At 36.8% G+C, this 21,052-nt stretch overlaps 1 protein-coding gene across 1 annotated transcript; it reads right to left on the bottom strand.

The window, feature by feature from the left end:
• Positions 1-8,525: 8,525 nt before the first annotated feature.
• Positions 8,526-10,901, bottom strand: LOC134240589 (uncharacterized). The gene is made up of 5 exons (XM_062722674.1): positions 10,589-10,901; positions 9,758-9,888; positions 9,161-9,276; positions 8,895-9,004; positions 8,526-8,681 (listed from the first exon to the last, which is right to left on the bottom strand). Exons 1-5 carry the CDS (start codon positions 10,865-10,867, stop codon positions 8,547-8,549), a joined length of 771 nt encoding a protein of 256 aa, XP_062578658.1. The 5' UTR covers positions 10,868-10,901; the 3' UTR covers positions 8,526-8,546.
• Between the last annotated feature and the right edge of the window lie 10,151 nt (positions 10,902-21,052).

Genomic DNA, 21,052 nt, shown 5'->3' with positions numbered 1-21,052 from the left:
GGCATGGGGCGTTAATTTTTTTTTCTTTCATGCAAACAACCATTTATTTTGTCAGTTTCGTTTTATGAACTGATATATTAAAATTTTGAATTAGATTAATCTTGGTTCAGATTCGTTCTCGAGCGAAATTAATTCTAATGAATCTTCTATTCTATATAATGTACATCATGAACATGTATCATGCATCAATATGCATTAAATATTTTAGGTTTTTATTTTTGTGAAACATTACTATTTTATAATATCCCCTAGGAAAAACGGACAAAAATGTTACAATCTCACACTTTCAAACTAATCAAACTAAAAAACCTATGGACCTGTTTATAACCTCAGACAAGCTATGTTCAGCCAACCAAATCATGGACATTTAAACCATAAATGTGTCATACAAATGATTCCTGCAGGTCACACGCCTAATGCGCCCATCTTCTTTAGTGCATTCAAAAGACTTTATTTTTTTTCAATCGTACCATATATGGGTTGGAGTATGCAAGAATGATGAAGCATGACAATTCCACAGTAATGTATTTTTGTGGGGATGCAATGTGTTTTGGTCGAGTAATATTTTTTCTACTCATTAATGACAAGAGCACAGTTTTAGCTCTGATAGAAACACTGAACTGCTTGAATTTTTCTGAGCATTGTAATATATTGAGAGTACAGAAAACTGGTCAAACAAAGTTTATTGCAATGAAAATTGTTAAAGACGGATGCATGTTTTTGGAAGTCCAGAGCAATGAAAATATCTGCTATATGTGTGCCGTTACCCTAATAGAATGGAATCTGATTGATTTTGTTTGCAATTAATTTATATAATCTGCATCGAAATGTCAATAAAGTGGACATTAAGAAATTTTTGATGTACATTTCTACTTAAAAAAATATTTTATAATGCCAAATAAATATATAATTTAAGTCAGAAATCCTGGCAAGGAATGAGAGTTCAAATTTTACAACTGCCTACCGTTCTGAATTTTTTCTAACTCTGAAAATTCCCACTCAAAGATGCTAGGTCCAGAAGACTAACAGGCGTAATTTGGAGTCTAATTTTCCTCCTCAACTCCGCCCAGAGTTTGACCTTATCCAGGCGTAAATTTAGAGACGGAATAAACCAGTTTTCCGTCTCCTGCTCCTTTTCGCCCCTTTCCAAGCGGACTCCGTCTCTGTTCCGTCTACTTTCCAGGCGGATTTCACTTAAATTGTTCATACAGCCAGGAATTATTTTAATATTAAGTACTCTACTAAATATACAGTGGGATACAAGGAAATAATCAATTCTACTTTGAATCATAGACCCTTTTCCTGTGACATATTCCCAAATTCCGTAAAAATACCATCAATCCAATCTCGTCCCCTTTCTCCATTTGGTAAAACGCGTTCCACTTTACGTATGCTTTCGTCAATATACAGTTTATGGTCGTTGTTTTTAATAAGCTTAATCAACTCCTGGTATGAGTTCCCTTGATGAAATCTTACAGTATGTGCGACTCGAGCTGATGTGCATGAAAATGTATTCTGGTGTTCGCCATTAATTTTGACTGAGAAATCTAAAGGTAACGTGACATCTCCTGAACAATAGCTGCCGACAAAAAATGATACCGTTTCCAATTGATTGCAAACTGTTACCACATCGGCATTCTCGTCTTTTATTATAGTTTAAAATATATCTTTATTCATAAAAACGGATTGAACAGCAGGCATTACTGCCTATAATCGTTCTCTCCATAGTCTTTTATTATGCTGAACATCTCACGGTAGTTTTTGTCTTGTCTCACTTTTTTTTTACATTGAAAATCTTTTAAAATGCCAAAAAGATAAGCATGTTTTCTCAACTATGAAAACAAAGATAATCGTTTCTGTACTTTCTTCATAATCCCTTTAAAATTTAATACGAATGGAAACCATGTCCTTTAATCCAATCATCCTTTTGTATTAAAATTAACTGTCAGAATTTCAAAAGTCCTCCAGAATCTTCTTAAATCATTTTTTGGAATATTAATAATTTAAAATTGTCGTCGACTGTACTTTTGTTTGACTGGGATACGCCTTCTATCGCATAAACTGCCTCCATTCCATGCTATGATACAAGTTCTCCATCAGGTTCATAGATAAGTTTCTCATTTCCGCTTGCTTATAACCGTCCAGCGAGGTACATGTTACCCTGCTGTTGCATACAGGTCTGTACTTGTGTCATGCAAATAGACACAGTTGGATTCTTGACACAGTCTTTATTTTTTTATATAAAATAATGATAATTCATGGATGCCAGGAGTTTTGAAAAAAGCTGGCGCTGCAACCCTTTCTTTATTTAAAACCTTAAAAGTGATGTTTGATCTTTTTTTTTCAGTTGGTGTCTGTAACGTGGAAATCCATCTCATTTTATCTTCATTTCTTCCACAATGTCTCTCTATCATCTTGAAATGCAATCCGAGTCTAACCAAAGCTGTGGAAAAGATAAATTCCAAACGCAATGGAGGAACTAACCAAATCAATGACCAGTGAACTGCTTGCACAGTTAATGATATACATTAATACTGAAGTGCACGCTAATGAAAACTCTATAAAATCTAGATTATATGCCTTTGGAAGTTTGGGCAATGCGAAAGAATCCAAAAAATAAATTGACAAGTTTATGAACGAACAGAAAGCTGAATGTTTTCTAGAAATCGAAAATTTCACTAAATCTTCTTCAAGAATAATAATCAAATAAGAAAAAAAAGAAAAATAATCAAAATGTAAGTAGAAGTGGACTTTAGAAAAGATCCCTCACTGCTCAAGTGCCGAGAGTAGGATAAAATTTTCTGCTATCCAAAGAGAGGGAAGTGGTGTCTTTTCCATATGTGTGTGAAATTTTCGAAAGGGACATTATAAAAAACATACAAACAAACAGCAGCAATCAATCAGAATTAATGAAAGGATGTCGTTTCAGCGCACATAGGCAGTGTTTGCATCCGCAATCTATGACGACACTATGACGAAATAAAAACGGAATCAGGAGATCATTAACGACTTCTTCATTCCTTTTAACATTTTTTTTTCACAGACCACCTCTCTAATTGATATAGAATTTCAAGATTGTAAGATAAAGTCACAAGTAGGACAACAGAGACAAGGGGATTAAAGAAAGATTAAACCTTGTGGAAAGGAAATGAAGACAACCTTTTCTGCTCAAAAATCACCCCAAAAACAAGAGGCCCATGATCCATATCGCTCAATTGAACAATGTGGCTAGGAAAAAACGCAGAAATCAGTTTATCATTGAAAAGTTTAAACCCAATAGTGGTCCCAACCAATCCTTCAGGGGGAGAGGTATGGTTTGAACAACTTTACATTAGGGATGCTTGCATATTTCTTTACTACCTGTGGCTTTATTGCCCTTTACATTTGAACTTACATTGTGTAAATAAAACTATGATCGGCCATTGAAGCCCCGCCTTACCCCCAAAGGTCATGATTTGAACAAACATCTACCCTACCTGAGGATGCTTCACTTTAAGTTTCATCTTTCCTGGCACAGCGGTTCGTGAAAGAAGATTTCTTAAAATATACTACCAAATTTTCACTATTTCTGAATTATCTCCCCTTGAAGAAGGGCGTGGCCATTCATTTGAACGAACTTGAATCCCATACACCTAAGGATAATTTGTACCAAGTTTGGTTGAAATTGACCCAGTGGTTCTTGAGAAGAAGTGGAAAGTTAACGACGACAACGAGAGACAAATTTTGATCGGAAAAGCTCACTTGAGCCTTCGGCTGAGGTAAGCTAAAAAGAAAGAGAACCCTTAATCATTAAAGGATGTTGACTATCTCTAATGACTAAGAGAGCCGTCTGAGACCATTCGTGTTTTATTAAAAAAGGAAAACAAGAAGCCGATGGGCCACATCACTCACCCTAGTAACTTTGACAATGCTGTTCTTAACGAGATTCTCCCTTGTTAGACTCCACCCTACCCCAAGAATCAATAACCGTCATCATTTGGACAATTTAAAATCTACATTACTCCAAAACGCTTCCACAGAAGATTTTAATTTTTTTTTCTTTTTATATATTTCTAATTAAAACTTTGCTTCCTTATTGTGGCTCCGCCCAACCCCCGGGGATCATAATTTGTATAATTTAGAATTTACACTACCCCCAAAATGCTTTCACATTAGTTTTGGCCCAGTTGTTCGTAAGATGAAGAATTTCAAAGATTCTTTTCTATATATATTTCTATGTGAAACTAAGATTTCCTATTGTGGCCCCGCCCAACCTCCGGGGAAAAATGTGATCAGAAAAGCTCACTTCAGCATTCGGCTCATGTCAGCAAAAAACTTAATATTTCAAATACTTTGGGTTTGGCGAAAATGTCCACAAGTGTGTAAATGAGCAGCCATTATAAAGAGGAAATCCTAGCAAACCAAGGCTGTAAAATGTTTTCCCTGGACCAGAGGTAACACAGCGTTAACTCCTGGAAAATACGCCTTCTCATTCGATTCTGGCGCAGGATCAAGTCGTAAACAGAGCCAAAGGATGAGAGGACTGTGTGCCAACCAAGTCAACCAGTTCTTATCTTACTACCATGTTTTACTATAAGTCTTCATTAACAATTACCTTGAACAATTTTAACATAAATCGGACAACTCCTCAATTGATATGTTATCATTATATGTCCACAAAAACATTGCACAGAGCATAGAAATTATATGTAATTTTACGCTTTATAAATTAATAAAACCGACGTCCCGTGTCGTGCAAAGTACATGCAAGAAAAAGACCTCGTCTACTCAATGGCGTAAGTGCTGTTAATTGCTCAAAGCACCTCTGCTTGATAGTATTTTCAGAATTGTGGTGTACAAATTTTTCTCACGTATTTTCACAATTAAGATGGATTGTAAATTCACAAAGCAATATTGCATTTCAAAAATTCATTGTTTCCTACGATCAATCTGCTTATTTGTAGTTTAAGCCTTCGGTTCAAAATTTCAGAGGAAAAACTAACTAACTTATAGCAGAAGCCTTTTAGCTATGATTGTGCCAACTTGAAACAATGATTGAGAGTTTCTTTGCCGAAGGATAAAAATGTGAGTGTGCCTTCAGTTCATTTTCTTTTATCATGATGAGAAGGATGTGGTTACTTGATCAATCGAATACTGTTTGAAAGATCTAACATTACCTAGAGCTCTATTTTATTTCATTCTGTAATAAATCAGCTTCAAATGAAGGTTAAAAGTTCATTCTTCGAGGAAGTCAAGTCGCCCGCGTGGCGCAGTGGTTAGATCGTCTGCTCTAGAGTCGCAAAGCAAGGAGTTGATTTTAACGTCGCAGGTTCGTCGTAGGACATGGACACCGGTCATTCGGAAGAGACCGTATAAACCAAGGTCCCGTGTCGCAGTTGGTGCTAGCACGAAAAAAAAGATCTCACTGCTCAATAGCCCTTAGTGACGAAGAACCTAAACGCAAAGCAAACCCTTGATGCTCCTCAAGTCAAAATTCAGCTTTATAAAAACAAGAGGCCCAATGGCCTAATAGGTCACCTGAGTATTGTGTAACAACTTTCAAACAATTAAATTTGGTTCGTGTTTAAACCGGAGGCCATGAAATTCACAATTTACAATTTTGAAAGAGTCACCATTGCTTATCACAGTTATTAACTTAGCATGCTTACTCTATTTACTTAATACCCAGAGGTAGATCAGAGTAACAAAGAGAAAATGCACTTCCACTTTATAACCAGTTGTGCACCTCACCCCAAAGGAACCACTGACCCAGGGCCATATATTTCAAAATTTTGCAAATTTTATCGTAAAATGGTTGATTAATACCAAAGAGCAGATTTCAAAGCATTAATTTATTTTCAGGCTATGTAACCCCCCCCCTTTGACCCTGGGGGCATTAAAAACCACTTTGCTAGATGCACCTTTCTTCAGCATAAATATATATATACTTGGATCATTGGCTTAAAACCCAGAAGCAAAGAAAAATATTTACAAAGAATAAATGTATTTTTACTATATAATCAATAGAGCCCCGACTTAACACCAGAACCCCTGACCCTGGGGCCATAAAATTCACAGTTTTGGAAGAGGTGCTCTTGCTCATCATAACTATGTGCTTAGTTAGTTAATCTAATACCCAGGAGCAGAGAAGAAGATTTTTTAAAGAAATAATGCATTTTCACTATATAATCTATAGAGCCCCGCCCTAACACCAGAACCCCTGACCCTGGGGCCATAAAATTCAAAATTTTGGAAGAGGCACTCTTGCTCATCATAACTATGTGCTTAGTTAGTGTATTTAATACCCATGAGCAGAGAAGAAGACTTTCTAAGAAATAATGCATTTTCACTATATAATCTATAGAGCCCCGCCCTAACACCAGAACCCCTGACCCTGGGGCCATAAAATTCACAAATCTGGAAGAGGCACTCTTGCTCATCATAACTATGTGCTTAATTTGTTTATTAAGGACGTTCGATCCTGAGATTTTGAGCGTATTTTGGTCAGGTCCTTTATTTATAAAATTCTGCATCATTTTAAGTTCTAACATTAAATCTGAATTCTACAGTGCAAATTTAACAATACCCAATGAAAAAACCGCGATTAAATTCCATTCAAGTAGAATTAAGCTAGGGACTATATTTTGTGGCGGAAGGTTTTTTAGACGAAAATGATCAGTTTTTCCATTTTGAACTATAACAGTACTGTTAATTTTGGATTCCTATTTTTCCATCCTGGTTGTACACAAATCTCTTTTTTGCAGTGAAATGTGTTATGCTGGTTCTGAAATATCTATTAAAATATTTCTTATGAATTCTATCAACAAAGTGTGACAAATATAGTCAATATATTCTGAAAATCCGGGAAAAAATTGAGCCAATTTTAACGTAAAATTGACACTTTTTTTAGTAATATCTGAAAATTTTCATCATATACCCCCACTTTTGATATTCTTTTCTAAATATTCAAGATAAATTTGACCTATTTGCTTAAAATCAGAAAAAGTTTAAGACTTTAAAATAATTTTCTAGCTTATTAAATTTTCAATGCCAGAAAATTCACTTTTTATTAGTGCAGAAAGGTCAATTAATTGATTATGTGAAGCAATTTGAAACTTTTTCTTAGTCACAATTTTTAAGTGTCTTTTTTTAAACAAACTTAGAGTTCATTTTGTTTCATGCTTTAATTAGATAAAAATATTGGAGGGAAAACGTCAAAAATTTAATTTTAATTAAGACACAAATTTCAGTGCAAAAGGGTCATATTAAATGTACTGTAGCGCCAAAAGAAGCGTATTGACCCCCATTTTTTGATTTGAATTTTAATTAAGCTATGTATGTAGAAACTAAAAATATACTTGGCAAAAAAAGTTTAAGACTTTCAATATCAGGATCGAACGTCGTTAAATACCCAGGAGCAGAGAAGAAGATTTTCAAATAAATAATGCATTTTCACTATATAATCTATAGAGCCCCGCCCTAACACCAGAACCCCTGACCCTGGGGCCGTGAAATTCACAAATCTGGAAGAGGCACTCTTGCTCATCATAACTATGTTCTTAGTTAGTGTATTTAATAACCAGGAGCAGGGAAGAAGATTTTCAAAGAAATAATGCATTTTCACTATATAATCTATAGGGCCCCGCCCTAGCACTAGAACCCCTGACCCTGGGGTCATGAATTTCACAATTTAGATAGAGGACTCAATCTCATTACATTCATGCCAATTAGTTTGCCTGCTTGATGTCCAGGAGTAAAGAAGAAGATTTTTAAAGATTTCATTAATTTTAGTGGTTTTGGCCCCACCCCTCAGGCCCCAGGGGGGCGGGGACCATGAAATTCACAATTTTTGTTCCCCTCCACCCATAGATGCTGTATACCAAATTTGGTTGAAATTAGTTCAGTGGTTTCAGAGAAGAAGCTGAAAATGTTCAAATGTTAACACACGACGCACGACGACGGACGAAAACGGATAGCAATAGGTCACCTGAGTTACTCAGGTGACCTAAAAATCGACGTAGATAAACTGCATGAGAATTACCAAACTCTTTCCAGGTGAACGTTATACAAGGTGAGCTACCTCTCTGGATAAAGGCAGTCTACAGATACGCCACAGGTCCTGCCTAAGTATAAATTATGTTGACAAGGTTGTTTCTCCGATTTTTTTGGGTGTCAATCTTGGACAGGAGGCTTGGTAAATTTTATGACGTCAGAATTGAATGGTAACTTTTGTGACGTCAAAATTGAATGAAAGGAATTTGACGAGCAGTAATGAAGCATTGAAACCAGTCATTCTTCAATTTGCAAATCTCTTTAAATAAATTGTTATAATATTTTAGTGTCCTTTCCGATTTTCACATGTATTTTATTCTATATTTAACAGCTTAAGATTCTAAATTCGATGACTATTTCCGTAAGGTGGTTTTTATTCTGTCGATTCTCATTTTTTTAAAAAAGTTAATAACTGTAATCTGTGAAATACATCTTGTAAACAATATATAGTCCGCTTGTATAATATTGTATAAGGTAACTCAGATTTGTGTTATACGCCTTTATTATATAGCGCCTTAACAACGACAGCCTACGTTCGGTATACACCCTTCACCTTTGGTACAGCACTCAATCTTTCCTGGCAGATACTCGCACTTGGTGGTACCAATCTTACAACCAGTGGAACTTACAGAGTGGTTAGAAGAGCTGGACTGAAGGGAAATTTTATATCTGAGATCAAATATATTCGGCAATTTAAATAATAAAATTGAATATTCCTTTACATAAATTTTCATAATTGATAAAATGTATTTTTCCACTATAGAATATTTGGTCATATCTCATTATTGATAATTTGTTCATTTTCGGATATGCCTTATTAAGTGGCTTTAAGAAGGATATTGTGTTTGAATTTAAAAAAATACCCTTTTCAGGAGTGGATCTATGACTTTCTTCCACTCCTCTAGACCCCAAGATGCATCAGCCTGCACTATCACGTCATTGATCGTAAACATTGGGGTTCCGGATATTCCACCTATAATGAGATGCAAATGAAAATCAAACTATTTTAAATAAAACATTTTACTTCGAAAATAATGCTTTATAATTTTAAAATGAACTTTATATGCATAAATAAAGCTTTACAGACTTAGCTTACCAATAAATTTTGTTTATAATATCTTATGCTTACGAGTGCATGTGTATTTCCATTCCACTCTTGTGTCTTCATCAATGTTAGGGTCCGCCATCTTTCCGATAAATGTCGCTTTCTGCATTCCTATCCCGGTCGCTATATCACTTAACATACTACATGAAGAAAATTTAATAAAACGCAAATGTTCTCGCTAATCGACAATAAATAATGAACATCTCTTCATTTATTCGTTATACCTTAATATTTGTTGTAGTAATACATGTAGTTATATTTTATCGTTTTAATACATATTAAAATTCCACTGTTGCAATTTTAGCGATATAGAAATTACCTAAATTGATTGATATATAAACCTGCTTAAATATTTTGTTTGGAAAAATAATATGTATGGTCAAGAGTGCTTTTTGGAGTGGTTGTTAAATTTACACAAAAGCAAATAATTTTACGGATCTGTAGAAAAATTCCACTTATAACAGCTTTATCCTTATAAATGAACCTCATTAGTAACCTCTATGTATCAAAATGTTTAAAATATTCATGAAATTCCGAGTTCAAAGTGTTTGACACCCTAGTTATTATTATTAATAATTTTTTTGCAGAAATGTGTACATGACATTCAATTATGACTACTACCTGATGACCATGGTTTCTGACATAGACTTGGTGGCGTTGTTAGATAAGCTGTCTAATCTGTTGTATACACTGGCTGTCCAGTTAAAAACGGTTTGTGGTGAGTCAGATAGTTGATTGATTATCTGGGCACCCTAATTCCAGAAAAAAAGCTTAAATTTGATACATGAAAACTTGTAACGTAAAGCCTTAATTGTGCTGGTATTCAGTACAGGAATCATTATTAAAAAATAATCCAATAATGTATTAAAAGCACTTGTGTTATGTTCCATTTCTTCGGATTTAGATATTTGTTCATGTAAAATAAGAGACGACCTTGTGCAACTGTTTTAATTATATTATTAGATTGTGGAAAAGCCAAAATGAACACCTGCTGAATGGGGAAAATTTCAGTTGATATTCAAAAAACATTGGTCATGATTGATGGGAACCTTTCAAATTTTGTCGGCCGCGTAGCGCAGTGGTAAGAGTGTCTGCTCTAGAGTCGCGCCATAAGGAGTTGATCCTTACGGTTCGAATCCCACTGTGGGACGTGGAGACCTGTCCTTCGGATGAGACCGTATGAACCGAGGTCCCATGTCGCATTGCGTGCTGGAATGAAAAAGATTCATCCTTGCTAAATGATCCTGAGTGCAGAGTAGAGTTCAATTTTTTTTTTCACCGGTAAGTGGTGGCGTCTCCATATGAGTGAAAAATTCTCGAGATGGACGTTAAACAACATACAATCGATCTTTCAACTTCAATCTTTTATTTAAAGGGAAAGAAATATTACATTTCATTTTTGCCGATACAAAAAGTAACATGAATATGGACAAAAAACCGAAATTATCTCACCATTGCGACAAGAAACGAATTCCTGTGGTACGGAAGGGGGAACATGTGCATCCGGAGTGTTAACACTTCCGGTCCATAATGCTCAGCCAGCTGTTTAAGAGTAGGGAACGCCATCTGACTATCAGGACACACGGGTCCCATAAAAGCATCTACATTGATCGGAGTCAAACCCTTGACGTCTCCATACACGTATCCAAGCTTGTGGTTTGGGATTGGAACCTGTCCATATGTGACGTGAAAGAATAAAGCGAAGAAAAAACACCTCTTCAACGCTGCCATTGTTAACTTGTTTCCTGTCTATTTCTTGTGAACTCATTTGACCTAATTTTTGAAAAGATAAGCACTAGTTATTGTGTCATATCGGAACAAATCAAACTTATTATCTTCAGATAACGACAAAGTGACATTTGTTATTATATTGGTGTACAACGTTAAATAGCATAAAATTGTACAGCGATATAATTCCATTATGTGAGTTTAAAACTATGGATTTTCAATAGAGGTGATGCATGTTGGAAATAAACATTAGAAGCGCGCTTCTAAACAGAGATAGGTAAGGGGACTGCGGGTTGTCCATGCCAGGCGTCTAGGTACAAAATTTCATCATGTAAGTCAACCTCTGAACCAAAATACCGGTACGTGCTGTCTGTGACGTAAATTTCTCATGAAATGTCACTCCGTTGTGTAAAATTAAAATTGTTATAAAACATAGCATCACAACCGGGGGAGAGGAGCACTTTTGTTGTAAGATAAACATTAGATAGGCAATGAAAATTAGGGTCTACCCTTTGTTGGTTTACCTCACCTCTTTATATACCCCCCCCCCCCCCCTTGTTCTCAATTTCCTTACAACTCAACTAAGCATGTATAGAAGTTACCGATTCTGATGTTTGTAAAGTAAGAGACATTGTAGACACAGAAAGGCATTTTTTTACCTACAGATAACAGAGGTAAGTACTTTGACATTTAACATCTACATACGATTTTACGTATTTCGACAATTTTAGCCCAGATCAATTAACTGACTTTCGAGGTTGTGATATACAACGTTTAAATAACTTTATACAAAATTATTAATAAAACTCATGTAATTGTATAATTAATAAAAGCCTGACAGAAGAACTGACATACTTTAAATTGTCACGAAATTTATTGATTAACGTACAAACCTATTTTAATTTAACTTGTACCAGAGTAATCGTTAAAAGTAAAGTTGCAAGTTTCACACATCGCAGGATGTAATTTTATTGTTTAAATAACCAACAGGAGCAGTTAATATAAGTATTAATAAGGATTTTACGGTGTATACTCGTTCGGAATAATTAGATGCCTAGGAGTAAGTATCTTATGATGACCTGTTTTTAAATGACAAATCACGAAACCACAAGTCAAAGTAGAACGAGCTACTTAGAATATTGGAATGAAGCTCATTATTAAGTTGTACGACAAAAATAAGGAATTTGCATTTTCATCAACAAATGATGATGGGAGTGGTATACTAAAAAGCCTAACAATGTTTATGGTGGACAACAAATTGAATTTTCCTGAGAGCATTAAGCTTTCCTGAAATAAATCTAGAAAAATGGGGTTGATGGAGTCCACTAGAGTTTGTTCAGCTGTTGAGATATAGGGGAGGGGGTATCCGGAAAGGTCTCAATGAATACGCGGATATACCGTAATTTATTGATTGTTGAGATGACACATTAAGTTTGATTTCCGGATGTGAAGTCCCTATGTAAGCTGCCATTAATCAACTGGTACTCCTCGGCTGACACCGCTGCGCTCCATAAGTGCGAGGCACTAGCCACCTGAGGAGCACCGACTGGTCAATGCTTGACGAAGATGCGATTTTCTAAAAATAGACTAGGGGTGTAAACGATGAGCAATTTCTCTATTATCGATAAATAAAAGAAGCTACACAGAAATATTAGAGAGTCAGACACACAATATCGCCTGGGTGGTGGTGGGTCTTCAAAATATATGTTCTTAATTATGTAGTCATCTAAGCTATTGCGTAAATATGCGGATGACATTGCCCTGTTAACCAAAAACCAAATAGACGCGCAGATCCTGACTAATTTAGTGAACACAGCTTCACATAAAGACAGATTTACCATAAATTCAGCAAAATGTGAAGTCCTAGCTTTTAAGACTAGTCATAAAAAAATACCAGCAAGAAATTGAAGTGAAGTTAGGGAATGAAAATATCAACCAGGTATATTCCCTAAAACACTTAGGCATTGAAAGAAATTCAACAAATACTCCTGATGTCAGTCAGCGAATAGAAACTGCCAATATACGCTCTAATATATAAAAAAATATCCCCTGTTATTACTCTAAATATGTGGACTACATTCATTATCCCAAGATTACTCCACGGAATCGAGCTATTAAATATAAGGAAACTCACTTAGAGAAACTAGAAAAATACCAAAGAAATGTACTGAAATAGCTACAAAGTCTCCCTGATAGGACCGCATCGATTGCCACTCTATCCCTGATTGGAGCCAAAACGATGATTGATGCAGAATTATCACAACATTTTTATTTCTATCCTGCAACAATAGAGCACCAAATGGCAGTTCGGCAACTATTGACAAAATCTTGTAATAGTGCCATTTTTTAATTATACCATCTTCCATCCATTATACCTTTTAAGAAATATTAAAAGTACTGAAGAGGTTGGAAACAGAAAGCAAAGAAGCAAATATCGGATTACTGGCAAATCAAGAATTTTTAGAAATTCAAAACTCATGCAAACGTCCCCATCCATTATGGCAGTCAAGTGCGTATTCAACTTCAAATAAGCCATTGTCAAGCAAATACCTACCGCTTAAAGAAATATTAATAAATTTAACCAACACGAAGTGAAAAACGATTGTCTGTTGTGTAGAGAGAGCAAAGAGGACATACTACACTTCTTATTAAAATGTCTCTTACCTGAGCACTGTGGCCAAACTAGGAAAGAAAACATTGGTTTACAGGAATCAAATCCATACATAATGGAGGACATTATACTACAAGTCATTAAAACACATTTTCAGAGATTCCATCCAGAAACAGCAAAATTCAGTTATTTATTGAGAACCTGGGCCGCAACATGGTATTTGCTCTACATTGCCATAGAGCTCAAACTATTAAAAAAAATTAGTACGCAGTCTACAACCATCAGTCCTTAATATATTTCTTCCTTCTTTTGTTAAGGAGAAGTTTGTAATTACTTTTAGAGCTGAAATAACTTTTAAAATAGAAACAGTCACGGTACAAGTTTCTCTTTTTTTTTTTTTTTTTAGTATTTTTAAGGCCTAAACAATTTTACATTATAACCTAACCTACTGTATAGTCTGTAAATTCTCGGTTTTATTTTTAAGTTCGTCTATCACCTCTAACTTTATTTTTTACAGCACTACATAGAATAGATTTTACTGTCTTTTCATCACTTTATTTCTTTTATTTTTAATTTTTATGTCTTTTATAAAACCACCTACTCGGATGCTCCTTATACATAGGAGGGAACTCCATAACTGAACTGAACAGAACTGATGGCCAGCGCTCGATAAAAAATTCTAACTATGTCAGAGTGTGCATGTGTATCAAAACTCGCTAAATATCAGGTGAGGCGTAGATCCAATATTTAACGTATAAAAATATCAAAGTTAAAACATTTACAGTAGTACGCGCATATACTGATATGAAATGATGGCAAAAACCTTTTTCTATTTGGTACATTATTTCCTGCCATTTTTGAATTATACATATCTTCTTCAGCGAATGTAAACTATGAGGAAAGAATTTTTAGAAATTCAAAGCACTAGAAACAACATGCAGGCATTAGAAAACAAGAGGTCCATGGGTCACATCGCTCACCTGAGCACTGTGGCTAGGAAAAAGTAGAAATTGGTTTATTACATTTAAAATTTTGGTCGGCCATTTTTGCCCTACCCCGGGGTCATGATTTGAACAAACTTGAATCTACACTACCTCAGGATGCGTCCATATAGATATGATCAATTATGGCTTTTTTATTCTTGAGAAGAAGATTTTTTAAAGAATTTTCCTATATATTTTTATGCAAAACTTTAGTCGGCCATTGTGGCCCCGCCCTACCCCCGGGGTGATGATTTGAACAAAGTTGAATCCACACTACCTGAGGATGCTTCAATATAAATATGATCAATTATGGCTTTGTTATTCTTGAGAAGAAGATTTTTAAAGAATTTTACTATATATTTCTATGCAAAACTTTGGTCGGCCATTGTGGCCCCGCCCTACCCCCGGGGTCATGATTTGAACAAACTTGAATCTACACTACCTGAGGATGTTTCCCCATAAGTTTCATCTTTCCTGGCACAGGGGTTCTTGAGAAGATTTTTAAAACATGCCATAAAATTTTCACTAATCCCCAATTATCTCCCCTTGAATGAGGGCGTGGCCCTTCATTTGAACAAACTTGAATCCCCTTCACCCAAGGATACTTTGTGGCAAGTTTGGTTGAAATTGGTCCAGTGGTTCTTCAGAAGAAGTTGAAAATGTGAAAAGTTTACAGACAGACGGACGCCGGACAAAATGTAACCAGAAAAGCTCACTTGAGCCTTCGGCTCAGGTGAGCTAAAAACCACAAAGAATCATTGCAAGTATTTCCTTGCATTCCTACACTTTTCTTTATAAGATTTCAAATATAATTTAAGAACTTACATTCATTTTTATGCAATTTTAAATTATATCAATGACACAAAATTCACCAAATCACTTCTCCTACATTTGTTAAATAAAGCCAATCTTAATACATTCCTCCTTTACATGGGCGGATACATGCACTGGATTTGTGATTGGGGGGGGGGGGGGGGTAACTTTATTCAGACAGGGGCCTGAGGGCCGCCTTAAGGCCCCCATGCAGTTGGTTCAGGGCTTCGTTGGGAACCCAAGGGGCGAAGCCCCCAGAAACTCTTGTGTTTTCGTGTATTTCACGAGGAAAACCTGGCACAATTGAAATGGTATCTATTAGTTATGTTCATTCCAAAGTATGGCATTATTAATACAAGTCAGTAATCATATATTATACTTTCAATGGTGGGGGCCCAGGGGACGAAGCCTCCGAAAGGTCCAGTTTCTTTTGTGTATTTTAATAGTAAAACCAGGCTCAGTAATAGTGGTATTGGTTAGTTATGTACCAAAGTCCGGCATTATTTATACTATATAGTCATATCATACTTTAATTTTTTGGGGGGGGGGGGTGCGCCAGTATTTATAACCCCATGGGCACGATGGTCATGTTATTTAAAAGAATGCGATAAAGGAAAATCGTCAAAAAACCTTTGGACTGCTGTCATACACTTAGTAAGGTAAAAAAAAAAAAAGAACACTGAGGTTTTACCTTCCTAAAGCATAATTTCATATAGCTTTAATATGATTTGCTATCATGACCCATTCATTTAAACTTTAAGGGGCCTGGACATACACTTTAGTTGCGTTGATTACAATCACATTTCTCTTTGTGAATTCAAAACATAGCTTCAATTTAATGAATTTATCTAACATAGATATTCGATTCTTTATCAAATCACGTCAAACACCTGTGCCAGCTTTTTTATATAAAAATAACAGGACACGAGTTGTTGTCATTGTTTGCATTTTACAGGGAGTGTCCAGTTTGTTTAGGATGCACACATCACTAGACAAGGCCTGAAAATTCTGTTGAGTGGGTTTTGCTTTCACACAATAATTTCTAAGGTGTACTCTAAATTTTCCGGATCATGGCTTTCATATTTTTCCTTCATGCACAACAAAATATGTTCTTTTCTTAAATATTATAAAATTTACTTTGCGAAAGTGCAGGGATATGTGTCAATGAAATGTGTCTCGAACTTCGTAGTTTTTATAATTTTCAGATAAAAAAAAGTTTCTGAACACGATTTCAATATATTTCTGTGTGACCGTGTGAATTTTAAATGCTTTAGCAACATATGAATCATGTTATAATCTATTTGTTTGAAATTTCCAAATATGTAGGAACAATCCTTTGAAAATCTTTACTGCTGTATCTATTCACTGGGCCTCCTCCCTTATTCACAATTTTTGTTAAACTTATTTGCACAAATAAATGTGTTTTTCAAAAAAAAGGTTCTTAAGGGTAATAGTAGATTTCAAAAGTTAAAATCATGTTTATTCTGTGACATTAACGGGAGATGACATTTAAGGCTTCCTGGAAAGCATTGTGTTTTACAAGGAGGAAATCTGGTAAAGAACAGAATGGTCAAAGCTTCTCAGGTGAGCGATGTGGCCCATAAGTTTAAAAGATGTACACCTCTTTTTTACATTCATAATTTTCCTAATTTGTCCTTTGTAATAAAGTAAACCCAAGGTATGGTAACTATCTGTTTATTTACATATAGGTTACAAATAAACACTGTATGTTGGGGTGGGTCCTGGCCCGGGTTAAGACTCGCCGACTGTCAAAAGCGTCTGTCTTCCTTGCCATCCTCGATGGAAAAGAGGTCCGTGCGTTTGTCCCGCCATCTGACGTCACCTTAACAGTAGGTCGTACCACGGGACAGTCGCACAGATACTACACTCCCCCCCGTTTTCTTTGATAGGCGCAGGTCATCAATGGGGGGAGGGTCCGGCACCATCTCCAACGATGGGGCGCTATTAACGCCCGCCCAGGAACAGTAAAGGCCAGGGCAAGCCCCAGACAAGGCACACTCAGGAAAATTCCTGAGTAAAGGAGGTCCAGGATTACTCCCAGTTCCAAGCAATGTCCTAAGTCCGGGATAATTCCCGGATAATGAGAATCCTGAACAATACTGGGGTGAGTCTAAGTCAGCTGACTCACTCACCATTCCTGCACTACTGCGAGGGTCACCCTCCTAGCCCCAGGCCACAATTGAGGCATCTCCATGGTGACAATGCCCCCAGTGATGGTTCCAGATGGAGGCCGGGAGGGGGCAGAGTCTTCCTCAGGACGGGGAATCTCTTCATTAGAGGAGGTCTCCTCACTGTCTGTGTCCTCCTGGGATCCTCCTCAAGGCGGCGGACAGGAACGAGGGCTGCTGAAGGAGTGGGCTGGCGCCACAGACATCGGTCTGAAGGTCCGCCGGGAACACCGGGGGGCAAGCTCATCCCAAAACTAGTGACCCTACGATTTCCGATCCTACGTCCGTTAAAGGCTGTAAGGTATGCCCATCGGAGACGGGGAGACAGGCGCTGCAAAACGTGGTTATGGGCTCTCCAGTGCAGCAGCAGGGCGGGATGTAGTGGGCCCGTCATAATGTACACGGCCGGGGGGGATTCCCCGACGTAATAGCATAAGGCATCCATGGCCTGGACTAGGTCTTGTGTGACGAGGCTTTTTCTATCCGGAAAGACTGCCTCCCCCCGGATACCATTCGCCAGGTCTTGAACATACCATCCTCGCCCAGGACCTGGTGGGCTAACCATCTGAGGGCCTTCATACGTAGTGCGGAGACCTCCGGGGTAGGGGGTACCCCGCGTCGAAATACGGTGGGAGGCGGTACCGCAACATATTGTCCATTAACTTCCTCGTCATAGCCCCACACAGAGGGGGGCAGGGAGAGAGAGAATGCTCCCTCTTAGCTCCCCTATCTCTGCTCCTATGGTAAGTGGGTTGGGGTCTGGGAGGCCTTCTAGGGCGCGGTTGGATCCATGGGGCCCTCCGGAGGGTGGTGGCGATGGGGGCCAAGGGGTATCTCTAGAGTATGGCTGAAACACAGGTTCTGGACACTCCTAACATAATGAACATATTCATACTGATTCTGTTTCAAAGATACTGACCCATAAAGTTGGTAAAGTTATAGAGGGAAAACACTGTCTTACGCCGGTTGACCCCGCAAAGGGGAATAACTTTAATTTCTAAATGTGAAAGTCATCTATTGCTTGACTCATATGGGTGTATTATGCAGTAAAGAGTGCATATTAATAATGCAATACTTACTAAACTATGCGCATCATTATTGATAGTTATGCCAGGGTTTACTCTTTGGCCCATACTATTATCTTTAAAAGCACAAAATAGCTAGGCTTGTAAAGAAGCAAATTAATTATAATCTCTTTATTTCAATGAAACATATGGAGATAACGATCAGGATTCAAGATCAAGTCAATAAACAACGCATAATAGAAGTATAGCAAACACGGGTCTCCAAAACATCAATTCTTCAATCATGTTGCGGACCATTAGGTTAAATCGAGTTCAGTCGAAGGTCCATACAATAGTTGTATATTTTGATATACAATGCTAGGTCCTTTTCTTCTTTGAGTTAGGAAAATCGCATAATTGTAATAGATGGATGAGATATATAACATTGACACTGGAATTTTAATGAAAACCAGCTTGGATAAATATTAGTTCTTATTGCATATTCAGACTCTTTTTCGTGGTAATTTCTTGTTGTTCTTGCATTGAATGATTCCGATGGATAGTTCAGTTTCATCTTGTAGTTCAGGGCCAGTGTCAATACTGTCCTCGTTGAGCTAAAGCTAGAGCCATCCTAGTTGTCATCCTCTTGCAGATAGACTGCTGCTTGATTACAAGGAATGTGTTCATCTTCCATTTTTGTTGTCTTGTTTTCAAACTTCTTGAATGACAATTTGTTGAGTCTTTGTATCTTATTTGTCCATAATGAACTTTTTTTAAATATATTGGCTTATATCTCCGTCAAAAGCCAACCTTTTTAGGTCACCTGAGTCCCACTGCTATCCGTTTTCGTCCGTCGTCGGTTTATATTTTAACATTTTCAGCTTCTTCTCTGCCACTAAACTAATCTTGGCATAAAATATCTTTGGGGGAAGGGGAACAAAAAATGTTACTTTCATAGTCCCTGTCCCCTTGGGGCCTGAGGGGTTGGGCCACAAATAATTAAAATTTAAGCAATCTTGAAAAATCTTCTTTACTCCTGAATATCAAGCAGTCAAACTGTTGGCATGAATGTAATAAGAATTGTGTCCTCTACAAAAATTGTGATATTCATGGCCCCAGGGTCAGGGGTTCTAGTGTTAGGGCGGGGCTATAAAGATGATAGTGAAAATGCATGAAATTCATTGAATTCTTTGAAAATCTTCTCCGCTCCTGGGTATCAAACAAACTAACTTCAAAGTTATGATGAGGAAGGGTGCCTCTTCTAAATTTTTGTATTCCATAACCCGGAGTCAGGAATTTAGTATTTAGGGCGGGGATATATAGATTATATAGTGAAAATGTATGAATTCTATGTAAATCTTCTTCTCTACTCCTGGGTATCAAATAAACGTAAGTCCATACATAGTACATAATTATAATGAGGAAGTGTGCCTATTCTTAATTTGAGAATTTCACGGCCCCGGGATCAGGGGATCTGGCTTTAAGGTGGGGGCTGTATAGAAGAATATAGATTATATAGTGAAAATGCATTTATTCTGTAAAATCTTCTCTACTCCTGGGTATCAAACAAACAATACCCATATAACATGCATTGTTATGATGAGGAAGGTTGCCTTTTCGAAAATTATGAATTTCATGGCCCTAAGTTCTGGTGTTAGGACAGGGCTCTCTTGATTACATAGTGGGGATTATTGCTGAATATAACTGATGTTAAAATGTTTTTGTTCCCCTTCTCTGCCTACGAGTATTTAGTAAACAAACTAAACATACTAAGTGTCTGAGTTATAATGAGCACTAGTGCATCTTCCAAAATTGTGAATTTGTGTGTTGCATGATGCTCAGGTGACCTGTAATGCACATGGACCTCTTGTTACACTTTTTTTATTTTAACGGAAATAACACATTTAAGAATCACAGTGGAGACGTCTTTCATGACAGAGATTCCTGTGGAAATCATAAACCTCGTATATTTCACAAAGCTGAAACACTAGATTAGTGTTGACTCGAAGTGATTTGCGTTAAGTGGCTGATGATAGTCACTTTCTATGAAAATGGCGTAGGAAATGCCTTCACGCGCACACGCAATATTGTGTTTGTTGCTTAATTAAGTCTCAAACTTATTGACTGCATCTGACACAAAGTCTGCCAATGCCTTTTCGGGTTTGGATTTGTTTTTTTTGTAGGAGGTAAATCCAATTTGTTATGCCCGGATCATGACCAACTTCCTCTTCATCGGATTCAGACTCAGTTGTCATTTTTTAAAATTGTTCATAATTAAGGAATATTATCATTTAGAGTCTCCATTTTTCTATATACTTGTTTCTTTAATGTCAATTTGTGCATTCTGGCGTTCTCATACAAATTTCAGACTGATGTATGATATATGGTGGGTGTATATTGATTGGCTTTTGCCGAAACAAATGAATCGGCGAGATCAAATGACAGGAAATACGGATCGCAGACAAAGTCGGCGATTTTCTGGAATCGGAGCCATCGAGAGTCCCTTACATAAATATCAAGTGATTCTCATCAGCCACGTACCTCACATCACTTGACTCGACACTAGTTTTTCGGCGGTATTATATATG

Source organism: Saccostrea cucullata, unplaced genomic scaffold (assembly GCF_032062105.1).
Source record: "Saccostrea cucullata isolate Sc308-1 unplaced genomic scaffold, CSIRO_AGI_Scuc_v1 ctg3068, whole genome shotgun sequence".
Taxonomy (NCBI): domain Eukaryota; kingdom Metazoa; phylum Mollusca; class Bivalvia; order Ostreida; family Ostreidae; genus Saccostrea; species Saccostrea cuccullata.
This window is presented reverse-complemented; position numbering and strand designations above follow the sequence as displayed.